The sequence below is a fragment of the Mixophyes fleayi genome, chromosome 2 (genome assembly GCF_038048845.1).
Source record: "Mixophyes fleayi isolate aMixFle1 chromosome 2, aMixFle1.hap1, whole genome shotgun sequence".
Lineage (NCBI taxonomy): Eukaryota > Metazoa > Chordata > Amphibia > Anura > Limnodynastidae > Mixophyes > Mixophyes fleayi.
The window spans coordinates 92,498,254-92,522,451 of record NC_134403.1 but is presented as its reverse complement, the minus strand read 5'-3'; the positions used below and the strand labels follow the sequence as shown (position 1 = coordinate 92,522,451).

Genomic DNA, 24,198 nt, shown 5'->3' with positions numbered 1-24,198 from the left:
CAGACGTGAGCACTTCTGCGCTCATAGACTGTTTGGTCTGTGAAGTAATTATCTAGCAGCAGCTTCAGTCTGAGGCTTAGTCAGCAGTTCAATAACACACACAAACCAAAACACAAGAATGAGATCAATATGCTTAACCCTATTCCAGCAATACAAGCAAATATGTGTTCTTTTCTGCTCTGCGTTAGGTCAAAAAGCTGAAAGGTAGTGAAGGGTATAAAGTAACACAAGAGTAACTCTGGTGTCACACTAATTAAGGTCTATGAAATGTTCTTTAGGGAAAATAACTTTTGGCAACATCATTAGTAACTGTAGGTGAAAGAGAAAGGCAGGTGGGGGGGGGGGGGAACACCGCCGTCTGATGTGATGTCATCATCTAACCACCATCTGCTCAGAGGTGTTGTGGGGGCTCCGTTGTGGAATGTACACGTATCTCAACCAATGAGATGCTGCTCACTGACATACAGAGGACAGATTTGTTATTTGAGGTATGGTGGGAGCTTGTGTACAATATTAATGTGGTCATACAGAAACTCTGAGCCCCCACATTAACAAACACACTGGCCTTTTATTACTGTAATGCAATGGAAACACTTTGATGTCAATTGCTGGAGATTAACGAGTAAAGTGAACCTCAAGGGCTGCATACAAGAAAGGGAGTTAGAAGCAAGGTCGAGTTTAGATGGAGGAAAACTATATTCAAATAGGGATATATTACTGGGGGCGGAGTCTGGGTATTCTGAACTGGTAACAGATAGCAGAAATTCTCTTTTTTAAGGAACAGAAAAATCACCTACCAGCTACTGTCCCTTATTTGTTTTGTTAGAGAGCATTAGTGGGATAACAGCAGGGGGAAAATATAGGAAGAGAGATACACAGTCATTTATAGTATGGATGTTAAAAGGGTTAATGACCTGGTGACAGAGCTAAACTTGTCACACTAGGATTGTAAGTCCTTGACAACGTTATAATAGCATGAGGACAGGTTCGGTTCCTTTTAACAGGTATAAAATATACATCTATCTATATCTATAGATACACACGCAAACACATCCCGATCAGCCACAAAATTAAATCCACCTGTCTAATATTGTGTAGGTCCCCCTTCTGCTGCCAAAACAGCTCTGACGCATCCAGGCATGGACTCCACATTTTAAGGTGTCCTGTGGTATCTGGCACCAAGACAATAGCAGCAGATCCTTTAAATCCTGTAAAATGCGAGGTGGGACCTCAATGGCTCAGACTTGTTTTTCCAACACATCCCACAGATGATCAATCGGATTGAGATCTAGTGAATTTGGAGGCCAAGTCAACACCCTGTATACTTTGTCATTTTCCTCAAACCATTCCTGAACAATTTTTGCAGTTTAACAGGGTGCATTGTCCTGCTGTAAGAAGCCACTGTCATCAGGGAATACAGTTGCCATGAAGGGGTATACTTGGTCTGCAACAATGTTTAGGTAGGTGGTACATGTCAATGTAACATCCACATGAATGCCAGGACCCAAGGTTTCCCAGCAGAACATTGCCCATAGAATCACACTGCCTCTGCCAGCTTGCCTTCTTCCCATAGTGCATCCTGGTGTCATCTCTTCCCCAGAAAAACACACACACACACCCGGCCGTCCACATGATGCAAAAGAAAACGTAATTCATCAGACCAGGCCACCTTCTTCCATTGCTCCATGGTCCAGTTCTGGAGCTCATGTGCCCATTGTAGGCGCTTTTTTCAGCCCTGGACAGGGATCAGCAGGTTCACTGACTGGTCTGCGGCTAAGCAGCCCCATATGCAGCAGCTGCAATGCACTGTGTGTCTGAACACCCTTCTATCATAGCCAGCATTAACTCTTTCAGCAACTTTTGCTAAAGTACCTCTATTGTGGGTTTGGACCAGACAGGCTAGCCTTCACTTCCCATATGCATCACTGAGCTTTGGGCACCCATCACCCTGTCACTGGTTCACCAGTTGTCCTTCTTTGAATCACTTTTGGAATACCAGGAACACTCCACAAGACCTGCTGTTTTGGAGATGCTCTGATCCAGTCATCTAGCCATCACAATGTGTCCCTTGTCAAATCTCTCAGATCCTTATACTTGCCCATATTTCCTGCTTCCAACACATCAGCATCACTAGAACAGACTGTTCATGTGTTGCCCAATACCACACCCCTTGACAGGTGCCATTGTAACAAGATAATCAATGTTGTTTAATTCACTTGTCAGTGGTTTTAATATAGTGGTTTATTGATGTGTATACATATATCCACTGATACAAATAAACTGCACCAATATACATCACTTCTCTTTTATCAAAATATCTCCCAACTCGACCTCTCCAATCTGCCAAAGACCTGCACATCTCATCCACTTATAACTTGCTCGTTTCCCAGGTACAGGACTTTTTTTTTCGCGCTGGCTGTAGAATTCCTGCCCTTATACAAGACTTAACAAACCTTCAAGCAAACCTTAGCAAATTCCCAAACAACCTTCTTAACTTACTTAGATTTTACCAGATAAACAGCACAGTCCACCCAAAACTTACATGTATTCTCTTTCTGTACCCAAACAGCCTACTGACCTCCAAAACAACGAGCTGTTGTTCCTGGATCAGATAGCCCCACTAACCACATTTCCCCATTGTACTCTGTCTGGAGCAATATGTGGTGCTTAACCTTATGTATGAAACTTCTATTTTCTTATAGATTGTAAACTTGTGAGCAGGTCTCTCTTACATACATACATACATACATCCATCTTATATATAAAAATCTGTTTGTCTGGTTATGCATTCGAACACCCCTGCACAGATTATGATGAAACCAATGCGAGGTGGTCCAGTTGGATCCTGGCTAGGTTTTTGGGGGGTCTGGGTCCCTGTCGGACTGCTGTTGGTGTACACTGGGCAGAACTTAGACACATGGAGCCTGTTCTGGCCATTCCACTGTATGGATCTAGATGATATCTTAGCTGCTATTTTTAAAATGATGTCAGTTATATCCAACTCACTGATAACTTAATAACTTGAAGATTCAAACCCAGGCACCACAGACTACTTCAGCTAGTGTGTATATTAGATATGTTACACACATGCACATAAGTGTTACTGGAATCTTATTGTTAGTGCTGTGACCTGATGCTGCCTGGCTGAATGTGACCCAGCAGGATGCCAAGTAAATCCAGACTAACTAGAAACACCCATAGACCCCCTGAATAAAATAGCATATGAAGTCACACTTATATGATAAATGACATATAAAACTATACAACTATGAATAATGAGATAGAATTGCAAAATAAAATCTGTGGTACTGGACTTGTTAAACCCTTGTCTTGATCATAAGATCAATCCCTTTTACATAAATACGCTGCTATCTGTGAAAACTGTCAGATTTATTACGATATAGGCCTTATTTCCCACTCTCCTGGAAGCTGTAGAATCTCTGTATGTACGACAGACTGTTCCTACTACTGCGGACAGACTTTTCCTCTCCCAGGTCAGTAGCCGCCTATTTCCTGTCTGCTGCCTCTACAGTCCCCCCCACCACCTCCTGCTCATTTCCTGTCTGACTAAATGCTCTATTTCTGGGGATTCTTTCAGCTGACGTATGCATAGGTCTAAGCCTGACTCCCACCTAAATGATGCCAAAAAGTAGCTTTTTTTTTTTTTTTTGTTACCCTTTCCATAATTTGCTTCTGCTAACGTTCAGGTTACATTACTCCGACAAGCTTGTAGTTTGAAGCTATGTGTCATTTTAAATCTGGAAAGGCTGAAGCTATAATGTGCTTTATAAAACAATAATTACCAGCAGCTCTTAACCATTTACTGTCCATTAAAGTCTCATGGTCAATCTTACTGCGTTTTTTTCTACAGCTTTACAGAATTTACACACACACACACACACACACACACACACACACACACACACACACACACACACACACACACACATTACATATATCATATACTAACTATGCATATATTGGGATTAAGAAGTATATTGCATATTATACGGTAGGGCAGGTTAGGGAACCGCTATCCCCCACAAATGCAGCCTTTATGGTCTGGCTTAGATGACCATAAGGTAGCACACAAGCACAATGAATGAACCTTCACATGAACAACATGCTCAGTGCTGGCGATGAGAAGACCTGGAACAGAGCCTCTAGGAAGAACAGACATAAGGACAGGAACAATGTAACATCCTGGAAATTGTGTTTCTTTCCCAGTTGCCAACTCTCAGGCCGCTCCAGAGAAAGCGCTGCCCATAATAGCAAGACACACCTGCTGTGCGCCAAACACTGTGCAACCTCCCTCATTCTTACTGAATATCCATTATCTGGGTGCAGAAGATTTCATGCCTGCACTAACCTGAAAGTGTGAATATTAGACTTGAGAAAAAATCTATTACTAAATAAATAATAAACCATAAGTAGTGCTCCTTATGTATAATATGTTGTCACACATTTCAGAATACACCTCAACTCAATAAAAATAAATAAAAATGGATAGGTCTTTGCTGACAGACATAACATGCTGTACAGTTGGCAACCTGTACTAGATACAGTTAAAAAATAAAGATGTTAGAGGTAAATAAAAAGCGTTTAGATTAGAGATGAGCGGGCTCGGATATCTGAAATCCGAGCCCACCCGAACGTTGCCGATCCGAGACGGATCCGGGTATTCCCGCCAATTGCAAAACTGAAACCGAGGCTCTGAGTCATAATCCCGCTGTCGGATCTCGCGATACTCGGATCCCATAAATTCCCCGCTAGCCGCCGCCATCTTCACTCTGGCATTGATCAGGGTAGAGGGAGGTTGTGTTAGGTGGTCCTCTGTCCTGCTATATCTCGTGCTGTGCTGGGGAAAACAGCACAGCACGAAAAATTTTAAAAAAATTTATAAAAAAAAATAAAAAAAATATATCCAAAAACAATCCTGCAGTATAAGTCCATTGGTACTGCAATATTACAAAGTTCACTGATTCTGCAGAATAGACTGGGAATTAGTGGAAATGATTGTTATTGAATGTTATTGAGGTTAATAATAGCGTAGGAGTGAAAATAAACCAAAAAACTTGATTAACACTTTTTATGTTTTTTTCAAAATAAATCCGAATCCAAAACCTTAAATCCGAACCAAAACCTTTCGTCAGGTGTTTTGCGAAACAAATCCAAACCCAAAACCTCAAGCAAATCCGAATCCAAAACACGAGACACCAAAAGTGGCCGGTGCACATCCCTAGTTTAGATATAACGGTCTGGTTTCCAGTTGAATTGCTGGCTAAGGACTTGCTGACCCTACAGTAGCTGCCAGCCACAACTAAGCAGATGCACCCCCCCCCCCTCTTCCTTTATGTCATTGTATCAGTTACAATGATTTTGGGTTTATTAGAATTGTTGATTTAAATTTTCTTCCTGTTTGGCCGATATTTATTACATAGCATCAGCTAACTTCATACTAGATCATTATGTAATCATGTGGGGGACTACCTGGGTTACAATAATAATTAGGAAGAAGAGTAAATCTTTGCAATTGTATAATGTTTAGTTAGCACTATGTTAACAATTGACTTGTAGTTATACTCAGATACTGATTCAGGGCCTCATTTAGAAAGCAAGAAACGATCGAGACAGAGTACAAAATCCTTTGTTGGTGCCTTGCGCCTCTATCTGCAGAGCAACATGACAGTGTTTGTAGAGGTTTATATCATCCAGGGAGGAGTTGGGTTGACCGAAGGTGTCCTTGCAAAGTACAGAGTAGGGGCACTAGTGCCTAGTTTTGCTGATCACTGCAAAAAGTAGACTTTGTTCTGTGGAGCCATTTTATTGAAATGAAGTAAAGGTGTGTATAGGGCATATTGGAGACATACCTTGCTGCACAAAGCCCACAAAGGACTTGCCTGCTGCGCCAACTTTGGCGGAATGGGGGCTCATCATGTGGTGCTAATGGGATGTAGTTTGCGCTTTCTAATTTCATAAAGGTTCAAACACACAAAAGTGGCACATGTTGTAGAGAAAGTATTCATGTTCCATCGCGCTCATGAGTAGCTTATACCATAAGTGAGGCTAAACTAAACATTATTTTAGGGAACAAAAATTGAAAGGTATAATGTAATGAAAGGAGTGGTTATAAAACCAGGTATGAGGTTGTGGGGCTTACTCTACTGCACAGTACATGTAGGAGCACTTATAGTTTGCAGAGATGTCTCCTGAGAGCAGACAGGGAACGTGCACCTTGATGAGCGCTGCGTGGACTATATAGACACACTGGTACAAAACCAAGGTGCTTATTCTATCTACGTCATATATAAGGTGTCAGAGTTTTATACATTGCCGGTTTACTATAATCTGCAGCACAAGCTGTTTGAGAACAGGGACTTTAGCCTTCCGTGTGGTATTTTCTATTTGCATTTGTTTAATGAAACATTGTTGATTGCAAATATTCTTATTATAGGATTCAGAAATCTAGGATTATAGGATCTAGTTTCTACGATGGGGATAGTTAGTCTGCTTGCAGAGCTCACCCATTCAGGAGAGACGTCATTGTCGTCACCAGAATGCTTTTATTGAGGTGTGATACTATAACAATTTTGGGGTGAGGCCTTACGGCAAGGGGTATGTGTGATATCATTGGCTGTGGTGAACGACTTCATTGGGAAGTGAACTATGAGCAAAGAGGTGGTAAATAAAACCCCCTGAGTTTTCTAATACCCTGCATAGAGGGGAAACAAATATACTCCCCTGTACTTAGCACAGTTAATATTATCCCTTTAAAGCACAATAAGACAGGATTGTTGACAATGCTGCACAATGGCATCTTCAGAAAACATGTCATTTACAGCCAGTTACAGGGTGATAAACAGGAAGTGAAACAATCCCTTTTCAGGCCAAGTTCTCACAACTGTGGGAGAATTAGGGATGTTGGTCTCGGTACTCACCCTATGTGATTTGTACGTAGCGATATTTCCAGTTCACGCAGAACTTTTGTAGATTCTTGGACTCTTCTTCTGAATTTCTAAAATGTATAGTAAAAAAAAAAAAAGTGTCCCTTTAAAAATAGTAAATTGGGGTATAGTAATAATGGTGCTTGAAGTCTTAATTTAAAGATTACATAAATAAACTTATAGTGAATGTTCTGCATTTTGCAAATTCTGAATTCTGCGGCCTCCATAGCTATAAAATAAAAGTTTATATGGTCTATTCATTTTTGGTTTTATATTTATCCAACTGAAGATCCACAATTATAGTACATTTAAAGCATGTGCAAATTACAGCTTTATTCTACTTTGAATTACCTTCTAATGTTGCACATATTTCAGGGTTTAAGTTCTACTTTGGAACATCAAGAAAAAGAAATTTAAATTTATGGAAATTTCCTTGTAAACCATTTAATCATGCAAAGGTAAATCCTGCAAAACTTACACTAAACATGAATCCTGATGATTTTGGGATGTAGTCTGAATGTCAACAATGACAACATTGACATTCATAATGTTGACACAGTTGAAAGGTCAACATTCAAAATTTCAACACATTCATTAGGTCGACATTGTGGATGTCAATAGGCTGTAAATTCAACACTCACAATGTCGTCATAAACCATTACATTTAAACAGGTAATAGCGTCGACCGGCCCACAATACCTCCCAGCAATTGTTTAAAAAAAAACAAAAAAAAAAACATGGGACTAGATTCCCTAGGGAGATCGGGTACGCAAAAAAAAAGTGCCCCCAGCCCGTGCATTGTGGGGTAATAGTAATTTATTTAAGGTTTTATTTATATTTTTCTTTGGTGCACTACAGGTCCCAGCAAATGCTAGCATGCCCTGCCAGCCATGGATATGCTGGCACCTTTGGTACTACAAACGCCAGCATGTTCAGGCAGTTAATGACAGCCTGGCCATATTGGGACCTGTAGTGCACCAAGGAGCCCTAATGTTTTCAGCATGAAGCTGGGCGCACCTGTGGGGGAGGTGCATTTTTTTTATGTGGACCCAATCTCCCTAGGGAATCCAGCCCTGTGCTCACCAGCCTGGGGCTGGTTTGTCATTAAGGTGAACCCCACGCTTTATGTCTTCCTGCTATAGTTCTACCATAGCCTAAGTGATGATAATAGTAAAGTTGGGGTCTCCAATCTTTTTGCAGCCCCCTTCCCATTTTGCTTGTTGCAGCCTAGGATGGTACACAGTTTATTTTATTTTTTACCATTTCCTTCAGTTGTTTTATGTTTGTTTTTTTTGCTTTATGTCGACATTGTGGCTGTTGACTCTACAACCTGTCGACGTTCACAATGTTGCCATTTTAAGCAGGTTGACCGAATGAGCATGTCCACATTCTGAATGTCAACCTTTTAACTGTGTCAACATTCTGACTGTCATCATTTTCATTGTCGACATATCATACCCAGCCCCTTATTTTCACTAGTATCTCTGTTATATATTCTGTTGAATCTTTTCTACAAGAATTCAATGTAATGGCTGGGATTTAAGAAACAGGTCAGATGCTTTCTTTACATGGAATGGTATAAATAGTTATAATGCTGTGGGGGATTTATCTATGGAATTAATCTGACTGGCCTGTACGAGGTCAGGAAGAAGTTTTTTTTAACCCTGTGCTTCACAAATACTATACGATACATAATAGCAGGAACAGAAAATAATCAAGCATTCCTTAGAGGAAGGTGTTTCCTCTGCATCATACCATGATAGCATGCTCTCTGAAGATCAGCAGTATTCTAATTACAGTCATAATATGGGCACTTTCATTTGGTCACACACTGGCTGGCAGGTCCTGCTGCTTATACATATGTAGATGACCAAACTGGACCAGGCTACTTGGTCTGAGCAGTCAGATCACTTTCAGCCTTACTGTGGGGTCAGAATAGTACGAGCAGTCACTGTACGACCGTATCTGCCAACAAGTCCGATAAAGATTCAATCTGTTTCACCAACATCTATGGAGTCAACAAAATCAATGATTTTTTGTTTTATTTTTTTAATCAGGGGCTACTTTCCATTAGTTAAGCCTCCATCATCAAAGCTTCCCAACTATTCCCCTCTAGTCGTGGGTACAAACAGAGATTGATGAAACTTAAGAAAAGGGTTTTCAAAACTGTTGAGGGACATAAAACACAAAACAAAAAATAAATAAATACAAAAACAGAACACTATAGGACAAGATAATATTGTATTAATCACATACAGATTTAGAGAAGCTAACAGATCAATTAATCACCTTCCGTGTAACACCAGGGTCCAAGAAGGATTGCAGTTTCTGGATGTAGGTGTGGGGGGGATTTTTCACTTGAAATCGCTCCTATTTATAAAAACAGAATAGAAATGAATACATAAAATAGTTACAATGGAAAAAGAAATGCTAAATAAAAAAAGAAAGAAACACAGATAACAAATGTAGTGTGTACATAACACATATATAAAGATAATATTCTTCCAAGTGTAAACTATATTAGTCACCGATTAGTTTGGGAGCCATATAAAGACACCTAGACACAAGGCAGAGTGTTTCTATACAGGGAGTTGAATTCCAAGGGGACTTCTACCTTCCTTATTTTTCACAATAGGCAAAGATATTATTGCTGTAGTGATGACACTAAACACCACTTATACAATTACAGAAGCTTTATAATGGAACTAATGTATTCCCTATCTTATAATGACAATAATGTATCAGCTATGTTTTAATGAAACTAATGTATTCCCTACTGTACAATATATTAAGTCACTTAGGAGTTATGTGAACATATCAACCAAGAGGCTGCAATGAGATTGCTGTCATATAGGTGACTTCATATATCCCTTTATTTTACAGTAGGGAGTACAGTATTGCCTTTAATACTCATTTGAAGCAAAGCGGCTTGGAGGAGGCGATTCTTACGTATATATTATAAGAATACAAGTTATTTTGCACAGGATATTTAATATGTATCTATGGTCACTTGTGTATTATAATAAAATAAATCCCAAGTTAATTCGACATGTGAAGGCCTCTTACCCACTAGCATTTGCAGCCAGGAGAATGTGTGTTGCGGCGCCCTCTTTGTGAAAAAGTAGGAACTACGTATAATGTTTTCCTCCTATATCACTATTTTATATATTGCCCTTAAACTGTTTCCCCCTCTGATAATTACAGTGAACGTTTTGTTCAGATGTATACCTGTTACCATTAGGTGTGTACACATAATGAAACGTAAGAACATAATGACAGCAAAGGAAGTGGGAAGAAACCTACAATATAGAAAATGAAAATAACTCTGAAAGCTGCACGTGATTCATATAAAAGAGGAAAGGAACAAAAATAAAAGCAGTGTCACTGTGATTAATTACATCATGTACAACAGACATCCCACACACTCTGGAGTGGGAAGTTTTAACAGTAACTTAGAAACCAATGTACCCAAGTGTCCGGTATTTCCCGGATGTTTAGAATTTCCACCATTAGTTTGACTATTATTTTGGAAACTTCTTTTAAATCTTCTGCATCATCTTGTTTACATGATTTAAACACTCTATAAAAAGTTGTGGACAGAGAAGTCCAGATACAGACCAACACATTATAGTCCCCAGTGTTGTGAAACTTTGGAGAGAAGGAGCAAAACCAATCCATAACTAATATCCACCTTCCTCAATCAATACACTTAAAGTTCTAGAAGTATTTGCCTCTTCCTACCCAATTAACCAGTATACGTACAGTCTCCTATTGTCATCATCTTCACTAAATACAACAGTAAATATTATCAACTGTTTCAAACTGTTGTCTTAAATTAGCAGTTAGTTTATAGACTCAACTTTAATCTCAGATTTAAAATAAAAAACAAAAAAAAACTAGCACTAAACAATAAAAAATAATAATAAAAATATAAAAAACAAAGATCAGACTGCAGTACTAGTTATAGTAAGACTTGTGATAGAGTAAATGAATGAGAACCCTTAAACCATGGTTGTCCTTGGACAGTCCATCACGGCATATATCACGTTACTCATTAACTGAATTAACCTATTAATTTCACTTCCCTCTATTCAGGTTGTCAAATTCGAGAAAGATCGTTTCACTTAAAGTTCCAGCACCCTTTCCCCTAGCTGCAAACTGGGCTCTGCTCCATGCTGCTGGCATTCCTGTAGCAAAACTATTTTTAAATGGCTGTGGAGGGGGAGTGTGAGCAGGTGGATCAATCACAAGCTCCATCCTTTCTACTGTGATTGGTCCTAAGCAGCTCCACACAGCCCTGTTATTGGTCAGGGCCGAGAAAAGAACCGAAGGAACCCCAGGAAGAATGGGAGCCGTCCCGGGCTCTGGTTAGGGCTTGGAGGAGATTAGTAAAATGTATTGAGCAGATACATTTGCCTGATAGATTTGTTATTTGCTAGATAAAGTAGCTTTAAAATCTTAATTGCGTTTGTATGTTTAGGTTGATGCCTAAATAGAGGTACGATTGTAGGTTGCTGCCAACACAGTGGGGTGAGAGTTGGGGCAGTAATTACTTTTAATTCTATAGTCAGTGCATCAGAGTAGGGTTAAAAATTTTGAGGACTGCATCCCTGAAATTATGACATTCCCTGGGATTAGACCCTCTTCCCACTCCAAGTGGTCAACTCATTTAAGAGTGTAAACGGCTGCATTAATTAAATTTTTATTTCTAAACCATACATGCCAACTTTCAAAACTTCTCCCCCAGGTCACGCGACAGGGATAGGCGGGCGCGTGGTGACGTTGTCGTGTCATCATAGCCCCGGCCCACTATAAAATGACGAAATTCACGGCATTGCATAGCGAGGGCGAGGCTTAATGTCACGATTAAGCCCCACCCCCACAATTCAATGCTGTGAATTTTAGCAAATCCGGGAGGTTTGCCTACTCTTCCGGGAGTCTGGGGAGACTCCCCGAAATTCGGGAGCAAGTATGATCTAAACGTTTCACTGCATTGTTTTTAACTCTTAAAAATAAATAGAACTATGCATTAACCATACCTGGTCACAGATGAGATCCCATTTTTTTTCGTTGTCATACTGTCGCAGGAGTCGCGCCTTGTCTGGGGGGAGGTTCATGGAACTCTGGTAGGAGAATTAATGAGAAGTTACAGCATTAGTGAAGAAATACGGAACTCAAATGCTGAACCAAAATGTTATAAAAAATAATTATTACAAGTTACTGATATTGTTGAAGTGCAGGTACTAACACATCCATACTGCAAGACACAATCCATTAAAAGTCTAAGTTATTGTCAATAATATCATCCAAGTATTTTCTATTGATGTTCTTGATCCTGTAGCCATATATGGGTGCATTTATGTAACCCGATAAACAGGAAAATGGAGATAAAACCCATAGAAAGAAACAAGATTATAGTTGTGTTCACAAAATAAAAGCAAACCTTCCAAGGAAAAAGATGGTGCTGTATCCCATAGCAAGCAGTCATGTTTCTAGTGCAGTTCATAGCAGTGATGGGCAACCTGAAACACTTCGGGGCCACATGGTGCGGCCCTCTCACCCTGAAAAGGGCCGGACATCACCTTACGCTCAGTAATAAGCTGGACAGGAGAGGAAGCCAATGCAATCATCAGCTGCAACAAACCATCCTATCTGCTTGGTTATAGGTCAGATTCAGTCCTGTACTTCTGACAGTGATTATCAAGCTGTCAGATGGGGCCGACAACCGGCTTGGGGTGTCGAACGTCGCTCCTTTACATAATGTTCTGTTGTCATAGGTTTTGTGATGTCCTTTTCCATTCTGTCGTGTGCGGTGTGTGCCCATTAATGTGTCATGTCTGCTCTGCACTCTTGTGCTTGTGGAACATTTAACATGGGCTGATTTTGATATAGGATAGTCTAGCGGACATATAGTGCTTTGTATTACAGTCTTTGGCACGAGTCCAAAAAAACTGTGTATCCCAAGTCTTAAAGTGTGTTTTTTTTATTAATGAAAATAAAGTTTTCTTTGTATTATTGCATTTTACGTGCTTATCCTTATGAAATGCTTTATATTGTGCTTACATTTGTTGCTGTTTACAATGCATTACCACCAACACTATTATGTGGTTCAATGACAAAGGAGCATGTGATAATCATAAGAAGTTCACAAAACTATGAGTGTACTGTATGTATGCTGCAAATTCCAGTACACAAGAGTTGGATTAGAACTGTACTGGCAAACAAAATGAAACACCCAGACCATCCCCAACTCACACGCCCCAAGCCCTGCGCAGCATTTGGAAAGCAGTGGTTTTGTTTGTGCCTCGCCTCAGTTAAGAGACATTATTATGTTGTAGTACAGGGAGTTTCCTGACTGGAGCTGCTGCTGGTTATCAGATCAATCAGTACAGCCTCTGAAATGGACAAGAAAGGTTCCCACACTGAAAAGTCCCTCAGTGTAAATGAGATTACTGAGCATCTCATCGGCAAACATATGATACAGAATTTCAGTCGCGATCAGAGCTGTCCAACTGGCCCTCCCTGACATCACCCATAAGTTTAGCCACACACTCGGGTGGTCAAATCAGATGGAATCAGGCAGCTCGGCCCCTAGGGCCAATCGTCCAGACATTGCAGGCTATTAGTGCGGTTGTAAGATGACCATATACACTGACCGATGACCGTCATCCTCCGCCAATGCGCCACAATATCTGAATTTATACAGGATCATCAGGGATGAAGGCTGCTTTCAGTCCACATGTTGCGATATTGGGCCAATTGCCCGACATCAGCAGTGATGTTGCAGAATGTATGGACACCTTAAGTATTGTAATCCCCATCTAACCACCAATACAGACTTCTTAGACAGCCTTCATCTATCTACACTTACAGAAAGGGCAGATGAGCCACAATTCTGAGCATCCCACTCCTGTCCTTGATCTCAGCAAATGGGACATATTCCAATTAGTTCTGTGACTGGAGCCTGGTAGTATTCAGTTATTCTTACAGTTTAAGGGCATAAAGTGCACATGAGATCTACTCATGCTGCTATGAAGAACAGATACATAATAATAATAATAATAATAATAATAATAATAATAATAAATAATATTATTAAGTATACCATATAGGCATATTTAGGGTAAAAATTGTATATTCCTGCACCTAAATGTTAAAAGGTACAAGATTCCCAAAGGTCTTCTCTTTAGGTGGAGTGTAATTTACAGTTATTAATTTTAATTTTGAATAGACATTGTCTTTAATTGGTCTATGTGTGGCTTTGGTAAACCCTTAGCCTGTGTCGTGCAACAACATGTAACAGTTATTAAGCTGCTAGTAAGAGAGAAGATTCCTTCTCCAGCAACAAAAAAAAATAGTAAAGATAATAAGGCATTAACAATACTAGTGTTATTTGCAGGTTATAATGAATAAATAATTTATTCATATAATGCATTGTCTGACTATGTGTTTATTTTAACCCTTATCTAGTATGTTTGGAAATGACGGTGCTTGTTAATTATACAGGCACAACTTGACTTCATCTACCTGCTATTTCAGGGAGGATTCAGTTATCTTGTGCGAAAAGTGGGGGCTCCAGATAAATGGGGTGGAGTAATAAATTGTACATGGGAAGTCTCCACTAATGTTTCATTTCCAGGATCCCTGAACCAGCTTTACTTATCCCAGGTACAGTGCCTTACAGTATCACCAGAGCATTGCTCTATAGCGCCATATAACAAAAAAGTACTGAAGTTTAGTAACAGATCACAGATCTGCACTGTAATCATATATAAAGTACGAAGCTATGCTCTGCAAGTTTTTGTTTTTTTTATCCGTTTCAGTTTCCTTTCTTTGTGCAGAGCCAGAATACTGCCAACAACATTATATCCCTGAAATCTAATTTACAGCATCCCAGAAACACAGCAACTCAATCTCTGGCTTTGCTCCTCTGCCTGTGAAAAACATCAATTTGCTTCCAATAGACCAGCTGATGTCTGAATGGACAGTGAATCCTAGGTAAGAAACAATATTTTGCTATATTATATAGTAATACTATATACATATATGTCACTAACTTATACTGCAACCCTTTACAATGAGGAAATAAGTCAATGATAACAATACCATAAACATACTCCGTGTACAATTCTCCTCACCTGAACTACTGTCACTACAACAGTCACTGCTAGAAACCATTTTATTCTGTGATTAGTTAGTTACACTTCTAATGATGTTTTTCTGTAACCAGTCCCTAGGGGGCAGTAAGGGACATCAGGGTCCTGACACTGGAGAAAATGACCATGAGCAGGATCCTACTGGACAGTAAATGTTTTTAGCGTTGAAGAATAATTACTGTTACACATTTAGGTGTAGTAAAGGGTTATGTTATCCGGTTGTTGCTCGTAAAAAACAACTCTTTAACAAGAAATTGGTAGCTCACTCCGACATTGTATAGCCCCCTATGCTACCAGGAATGGGGGCAGGGGACATGGCTGCAGTTATGTTCACTCTTGCTAAACTGGAGCACATCTGTGTAAGCTCCCTGCAGGGCCCAGCGCTCCCTCGCTGGCTCTATCACATATACACACATATCCCTGCTGCTTGTCTCAAATTCCAGATTGCCAAATTCACCTTTAAATTCCCGCCCCCTCCAACCTCGGCCCTGAGAAGTGCCCCTTTTGCAGTAGCGAGCCTACAGACAATGAGTTATTTTCAGATGGAGTTCTCTAACAGGAGCCAGCTGGCTCATCACTGAGGGTGCAACGTTTTCTGGAATCACAAGCCCCTCTGTGCAGGTTTGGCTGCTGCCTCTTCCCTTTTCTCCTGATATTTCTGTGCCCCCCTCATGCGTCCAGCTCAGATTCTGTGAAAACTGCCAAATGAACACGTTTAGTGGACAATGAGGAATGCAAGGTACTACACACCGACTAACTGAAGATGCTTCACCGACATCACACAGCAATGCATAAAACACATGTCCTGTTTTTTTTTGTGATGGAAAGCTACAAACATGCCACAAAGACAATTATACTGCTACCATACATTAATAGAGATTACTATAATAGTAAAATAAAACTTTATTTTGAATTCGCCAAGCACCTAAAAGGGACACTGTCACTTTATTTAGATTCGGCTTCATTTGAAAAATATGTTTCTGATTAAGCTACAACATGTTTTCATTTTTATTTTTTATTAAATTGTAATGCAGGTCTTCAGTTATAGTTTCAGGCCCCAAAATAGCTCCCTCTATAGTGTGTAGGCAATGTCTATATCTCCATGCTCAAACATTATGTTACAGATGTTTCTGAAGGGCTTAATGCAGGTCTGTCCAACCTGCGGCCCTCCAGGTGTTGTGAAACTACAAGTCCCAGCATGCTTTGCCAGTAGACAACCAGTTGATAGCTGGAAGGGCATGCTGGAACTTGGGAGTCATGGTTGTGTAAGACTGTTTGCTTTTCTTTGTCATTAGTTTAACTCATGCTTGCCTACTGTGCCGGAATGTCCTTTAAACTTCCGAATTACGGGTAGGTCTGCCGGACTCCCGGGAGAGCAGGCAATTCTCCTGCATCTGCTCCCGACGAGCCTCAGTGACTCGGTTCACCACGAATTGTGTCCTTTTGGCCCCGCCTCCATCAACAAAATGACAACTTCACCTCAGGGGTGGGGTCAAAATTATCTGATTCCACCCTTACTGCCCCCTTCCACCCTCCAACCACTCCCCCGGGCGGCTAGAACACAATGTCGGCTGTATGATTTTACTGTGCATTTAAATCCCTGCTGTAACTACTGCGTAAGATATGAAATGCAACATATAATGACTTGTCATCCAAACAGGACTGCAGTTGAATTTTAACCTGATTCTGCCTGAAAAGGTCACTGGTAATTTGATCTGGCCAACGTAATAATACATTTGTTCCTTGTACAATAGCAATTATGTGCAGCACTAAATGCATTACAACTGTACAGACACACTGGGAGATATTCAGCAGGTTTACTTCTCAACCCTACCTCTCAATATACCTTACTGTGAGGAGATCTCCAACCTATGTGGGTGGAAAGGCCTAGAGAGGATTCCACAGGGCAGAATACAACAGGTTACCACTCAATCATGAATTAACCTTGCAACATAGAGAGCTAGATTTACTAAACTGCGGATTTGAAAAAGTGGAGATGTTGTCTATAGCAACCAATCAGATTCTAGCTGTCATTTATTTAGTGCACTCTACAAAATGACAGCTAGAATTGGTTGCTATAGGCAACATCTCCACTTTTTCAAACCCGCAGTTTAGTAAATATACCCCAGAATTTAACTGCACTCCGTCATCTACTGGTATTAGCATCACTAGAAAAAACATAGGTCATATGCAGTTTTGGGTCACTTGTTTGTTGTGACTACTGCCACATAAATGAATTTTTCTGAAGGCAGTTCTTACATATTACCACATGCAGAACAACATACAAACATTATACAGGGGAAACAAGTGATAGTTACTTGCAGCATATGTCAAAGTTTAAAAACATTAAGGACTTATTCAAAGACACTGTGAACTAACCACCAAAACCACAAGGAGAAAGTCGGCAGACTATTGATGTAACATGACCTCTGATCTATAAAGGATGGATGAAGAACAGCAGTTGTCAGTCAAATACTCACAAAGCATACTGTCAATCAGCCACACAGTGTCCCCCTAACATTTTAAACATATACCTTTCAATTTAGGGGTGAATTCCTTTCAACATTGCTTCTAATTTCGATATTGAATGTTCCACTTGTGTACATCTGCACAAGTCATCAGCATTCTATCACAAAGGATCAAGTATACAGTAGATTATATTACTGATATGGTGCCACAGATACGTACAGTAGAGCATAGATATAAAAGATCAGCAGGCAAAATACAGGACATTAAAAAAGCACAATGGTAATAATAGCAAGAGAGTATAATACTGTATATAAAACATAAGGTATAATAAACACGTGTCATACATCATATGCAAGAGGCATAGGACGTATGACACACAAATGGACGAGGTGGGAGCAGACAAGAAGAAAGGAAACAGAGAGTGTCATACTCATGACAACTGGTAATCTAATGGAGAGGGGAATTAAGTGGGGCAGCATAGTGGCTTAGTGGTTAGCACCTCTGCCTCTCAGCACTGGGGTCATGAGTTCGATTCCCAACCATGTGGAGTTTGTATGTTCTCCCTGTGTTTGTGTGGGTTTCCTCCTGGTGCTCCGGTTTCCTCCCACACTACAAAATACATACTAGTAGGTTAATTGGCTGCTATTAAATTGATGTTAGGGAATTTAGACTGTAAGCTACGACATCAGTCAGGAACTGATGTGACAGTTCTCTGTACAACGCTGCGGAATTAGTGGCGCTATATAAACATGATGATGATGATAAGTGGACAAGTTTTAAAGAGTACTTAAATCTTTGGAGGCTGGTATAGATTCTGGTTGGGCGTGGTTCATTTGACCCAAAGTAACATGAACATTATATATGTTGTTTAGTCACAGTAAGCCATTAATTGTCATACATGGATGCCTTCATATTCAATGAAGCAGAATCAATATATATATGATCTCTTATTGGAGATTTTTTTTTTTTAATATTTAAAAAGACATAGCTGCAACTATAGACAAAGCAGTCCAGCAAAATTAGTTTTTTTCTTTTTTTAAATAGATATGTGACAGAATGGGCTTCCTATGCCACCCTCTCTGGGGTACCATAGTAAACTGCCGACACTGGCCACTTTTACTGGTGCTCCTCGACTACCAGACATTCAATTATAGGTGCAAACTGCGCACCAGTGTTGTGTACCTAGTTGTAGGAGGGTAGACGCTGTCACCACCAGGCTCCTTACCAGCACCTGGAATCGCTTACTTCTGGGAGGGGTGTGTAGCTACTGCAGCACCTCTGCTGGCAGCTCACTTACTGCAGGGTAGCAGGCAGAGTGTTGACTCAACACAGGACCTCCAGGTGATGGACTCGCTCATCCGCAGCCCAATTCCTGCTCCCTCCCTCCACCCACTTCTGTCACACTCCCTCCTGCATGATTCAACTGGGCTCCCAGCAGTGCTTTCACATGATACTATCACTTGGAAGCAGGGAATGCAGCCTAAAACCCCTGGAACACTCCAAATCCACACTAGAGCATGAGGGAAGGGGCATCACAGCAATCTGGTTCCTGTGGATGGAAACCGATGCTGCGGTAATACCACCTGAAGTGCCTCCATCCCCACTGGACCACCAGGGTTAGTTAAAATCTATTCTTTAAACATTTTACATGTACACAGGACACACTGTGCCAACATGACATATACATGGCCTATCTCAGTGGAGCTTACAGTCTCTACCACACAAACACATTAACCTACCAGTCTGTTTTTGGGACTGTGGGAGGAAACCAGAGCAACAGGATGATACCCACACAAACACACAGGTAGAACATACGAACTCCACAGAGATGTGCTCTGTCAGAATGGAATCATTTCCTCAGTGCATTGTACAAGTTTACTGTTTTATCAATGCTTCCATATCATTATACTTTTAGTGCTCAATCGGAGCTGAGATACGAGTGCATCCTCCACTCTGGGTGGGTCAGTGTGCGGACTTATCCATTAAAGGAAATTTACTAAAGTGACTTTTATAAACGGCATGTAAGACAAAATCACTGTCATATGTGACTAGCAGTAGGACAAAAATAAAATCTCTATAGACAGAATACTGAACAATTGCATGGGTTAAAATATTGCAAATCTCCAGAAACACATCCTTCCGCCTCTATTCTTTGTCCTTTGAGGCTCATGAACACAATGGAGCCATTTCCCTTTGCTGGGTTGCATACAGATGCGTATGTGAATGATTAAACAAAAACCACTGGAATGTAAAAATTCTAAATATATTAAATAATAATAAAGTATACACACACATATATACATATATATATATATATATATATATACACACATATACACATACACACATACACAAGTTAACCCGTGCATGATACTCATGCATTTTTGTCAAATAATGTCAGTATACCAAATTTCAGGTCATTCGGATGAGCCCTTTCTGAGAAAATAGTTTTTTTCACAGACACACACACACTAACACACGCCGCTACACATGCAGGAGCGGATCTAGAAAATGTTTGTTCCCCGGGGGATGTTAGGGCGGGGCGATTTAGGCCCCGCCTCCTTTCCGACTACGGGGGCTGCACAGTATGTGCAGGTCCGCTCGGCAGTGACAGTGTGCTGCCCGGCTGCTCTGATTGTGTTTAAAACACAATCAGAGCAGCCGGGCAGCACACTGTCACTGCCAAACGGACCTGCACATACTGCGCAGCCGTCGGCAGCAAACCCCTGCTAGGGGGGGGGGGGGATTGCCCCGAACGCACCCCCCTGGATCCGCCACTGTACACATGTGTGTTCATGAGGTAAAATTACCTCACGAAAATGAGTTTGACTCCTCAACTCGTCAATTATGTCAGTATACCAAATTTCAGCCCTTTTTGAGGTTTTTTTCCCACACACGCTAAGAATTTAGTAGGTCAGTTAACCCGTGCATGATACTCATGCATTCTAGTCAAATCAAGCTACTTAAGGTGTTAAAAACTCCCCAATGTCACCTCCGGCAACCACCAACCACTCCCAACTGTCACTTCTCCTTCAAGAAATATATAGGTCAGTGTATAACTCTGCCCAGCAGGTGGCGCTGCAGCTTGTTTTTTTTCCCCACACACAAACAGACTAACACACGCCACTAGACATATATACATATATATATATATATATATATATATATATATATATATATATATATATATATATATATATATATATATATATATATATATATATATACACACACACACACATATACATTATTGTTGTAGATGTGTAAGGCACCACAGTGCTCCGCAGCGCCGTATAGTAGGGGAAACAGTACATACATAACAGGGTCATACAGAGCAGACATGATAAAAATCTGCCATTGCTCCTCAAATGATTCTGGCTACTAGATCAGACTAACTGGCTCCTGGGTTTTATAATATTTTATCCACCCCAGCACATAAAGATTAATTATTAGTACAGACGGAAGAAGGGGCTATATGGCACCATTCCTTAAAATGTTAAATGTACAGGGTCACATTTCAGAATGGTCATACCAAGCAAGGGACCCGCTACTTATCTGGAAAATGAAGTTACTTTTAATTTATGTTCATTATTCCTCCCTTACATGACACCTCCCAGCATTGCTCCAGTGCAAGTAGGGAGGCATGGTCATGCCACAAGGGCGTCTGTGCCACGTCTCCCAGGGACATGCCTACTACATATGAAACGCTACACCCCCCTCATGGTGAGCAGGACATAACACAATACCTCCCAACATTCTTGGTGGTCACTCGGATTGGGACTGTACCACCTCAGGAGGTATGGATTTCCCTTTACAAGTAATGAAAGCTCCCACGGGACAAATATGTACACATAGTATAGGAGTATTTCCTAAAACGGAGAGGTTACAGTTGCATGGTAGTAAAAGTAATTAGTTTAACTTGGGCTTTGCCCTTCATTTTAAAGGGTGTGTCTGTTAAGCACAGTAGAACTTTAACTCCCATAGCTGATGACACAATTATCGTTTATCTGGGTTCACTTACATAACGGATAACGGTTTAAACAGAAACAAATACATATATAATGTTTAACCTCAGCCTGCCTGTGCTAGATCCTTCTGCTAGTGAAAGGCTCACAGCCATTCATGTGTATACCCTATAGATCATCATGGAGGCATTTTGTATTTAGAAGTATCGAGCTGGCTCCTAAAAACTCATCATTTACCCTTCATGCCATGAAAATGACCCACAAAAGATGCTCATGGTCCTGGAAAATGGTACAACATAAAAGCTACACAACATACTAATTAGTAAGTATAAGCACAGCAATAAGCAAACTGGGGGACTAGCCGATCAGTAAAATACGACAAATTATTGAACAGAGTAGTCTCCTTATGTATACATTCTTCTTTCTAATGTATATTTTGTCTAGAGTTGTTTCCGTTCACAGGAAGTGAATGTTGAATTAAAGAACTGTTGCCGTACTGGACAAATAAAAGTGTGTTACGTTACAGTTTCAAATCAAGCAGATAAAACTACTCGTAAGACATATACAGTGTTTACTGCCATTTATACCCCATTTATACTGCACCAAAATCAGAGTTTTTCCCGGGGCAAGCCCAGACGATCCGGGTCAAGGTGCAATTCCCAGGTCATCAGACCCAGGTCTTTTGTTTGGGTAATTCCCGGGTCTGCCCCAAGAACCATGCACTATGAATGATGCAATCTGGGTCTCACCATACACAATGTTAAAGTAAAAATAAAACATCACAAGAGGAGCCAATCAGATCTCCTCTTGTGATGTTGCCATGGAGACCCCGGGCAGACCCGTGTTCAGTATGAACACTGTCTACCCGGGATTTTGACTCAGGGGGAGCCTCTGCCCCCCGGCAATATCCCGGGTTCATATACCCGATAAAGCTGCCACCCCACCCAGCTCTTCAGTATTCAATGCTTCCACAAATCTCACCATCAGCAATCTCATGCAAGTTAGGGCTTATTCATGAGAAGTAACTTCTGGCTACCACAAATTGACAAATGCATTTCTATCCAGTCTACGAAGGACACAGAACACTCAATTGTAAGAAGGGGATTTGGAGACAGAAATAAGCACTTGAGGAACAGTGACAAAACATGTATTCATAACATCAGCATAAACAGAAACAAGAAATTTTAAAAGGCATCTGAACAAAATTTGCATAACCAGTTCATAGATACATTTAGCAGAAAATAAGAATAAAAATTTAGGACAATTTTTTCAAAACATTTTTCAACTTTCTCTACTCACCTCAGATTGAGAAGAGAATTCCACCCAAAACTTCAATCTTCATCTTGGGTGGAATTATTCTAGGTTAAGTAAAACAGGAAAACGTCACTTATACTAATATATTCAACGTTTAGGAATAGCGCTTGGGAAAGACAGGTGGGCTTGGTAAGAGAGGGATGTCTAGTCCTCCTAAAGTATAATGTTAACGGTTTTGGGTCGGAACCAGCGCAGTTTGAAACTCGAAACACTACTCTACTTGGTTTATGTGCTCTCACACTATTATGAATACTATATTTCTAACACTGTGACACACCTCAGCGGTTACACTTGTATCATGTATAACAACCGTTACAATTCCATATGCATAAAGGTAAATGTAGCCAGGCTTAAATTATTTAAAAAAACATCTCCTATAGTCCGGTGTTCCTCTAAGGGTAAATTCTTAGTTTGTAATTTTTCTCAAAAATGTGTCAGCAGAAAACGTTCACACTGTTCTTTTCCTAGACAATGTCACTTACCAATGTCACTTACCTTCGCTTTCCTGAACCAGCAGGTCCTGTCCTGTCCCCAATGGTCTCCAGATGAGATAACTTAGACAAACTTCTTTCAAACTACTGGAGGGGTTGTCAAAACCATTCTCCTATAAGCTTCTCATTGGGTGAAGCCCATAGGGGAAGAGCTTCAACAACTCCACCTGCAGTTTGAAAAACCCATCCAAGAATTTCATTAGTGAAGCTATTTGACTATATATAAAGTACTGTAGACTGTTGCTTTCTTGTGAACAGGGTCTAAAGTTGTATATATGCAAATACGTAAGGGCCTGCAATCGTTATAGTAATGTAAATACTCCGCAGTGACTTGTGAATTTAAATACAAGCACATGATCGATAAGGTCACAGCAAATTTAAAGTGCACTTTTTGACCCATATCAGCAGGTCATAGATGTCAGAAGTGACCAGTGCCATATGTAACTGAGTAAATGGAAATACTCCAAACACACTTTATTCTAACAAGACTACAGTGAATATTCACTTTAAGGTTGTCATTTAACTTCTCAAAACTGGGACAGTGCTGTATAAGCACCAATACTAAATCACTGAATAGGGCGTTGGTGCCCTGTACGGACTGTCAAGGCATGGAGTCTACAATGTCTGGATTTGTGCAGGAGGGATGCAGCACCATTCTTGCACAAGAAAGTCCCTCAACTGACGCCTGGTTGATGGTGGTGGGAAAAAAACTGTCTGAAAAGGTCTTGACATATGGTTAACATCAGTGTCACCCTGGAAGACACCCATCCCATCAGGAAAGGTATACTGCAACATGGGGTGAAGATGATCACTCTGGGCCTGATTCATTAAGGATCTTAAATTAAGACGTTTCTTATTT

At 40.4% G+C, this 24,198-nt stretch overlaps 1 protein-coding gene across 8 annotated transcripts in view; it reads right to left on the bottom strand.

The window, feature by feature from the left end:
- Window positions 1–24,198, bottom strand: part of FMNL3 (formin like 3) — a 99,529-nt gene that overhangs the window by 21,518 nt on the left and 53,813 nt on the right. For all 8 annotated transcript variants that reach the window (XR_012688645.1, XR_012688644.1, XR_012688643.1 and 5 more), the window contains exons 2-4: window positions 11,984–12,067; window positions 9,234–9,314; window positions 6,939–7,015 (exon numbers count right to left, since the gene is read on the bottom strand). Coding sequence is in view for 4 of the 8 variants with exons in the window: in XM_075199668.1 (XP_075055769.1) it covers window positions 6,939–7,015; window positions 9,234–9,314; window positions 11,984–12,067 (242 nt within the window). In the remaining 4 variants the exon portion in view is untranslated. The remainder of the gene's footprint in view (window positions 1–6,938; window positions 7,016–9,233; window positions 9,315–11,983; window positions 12,068–24,198) is intronic.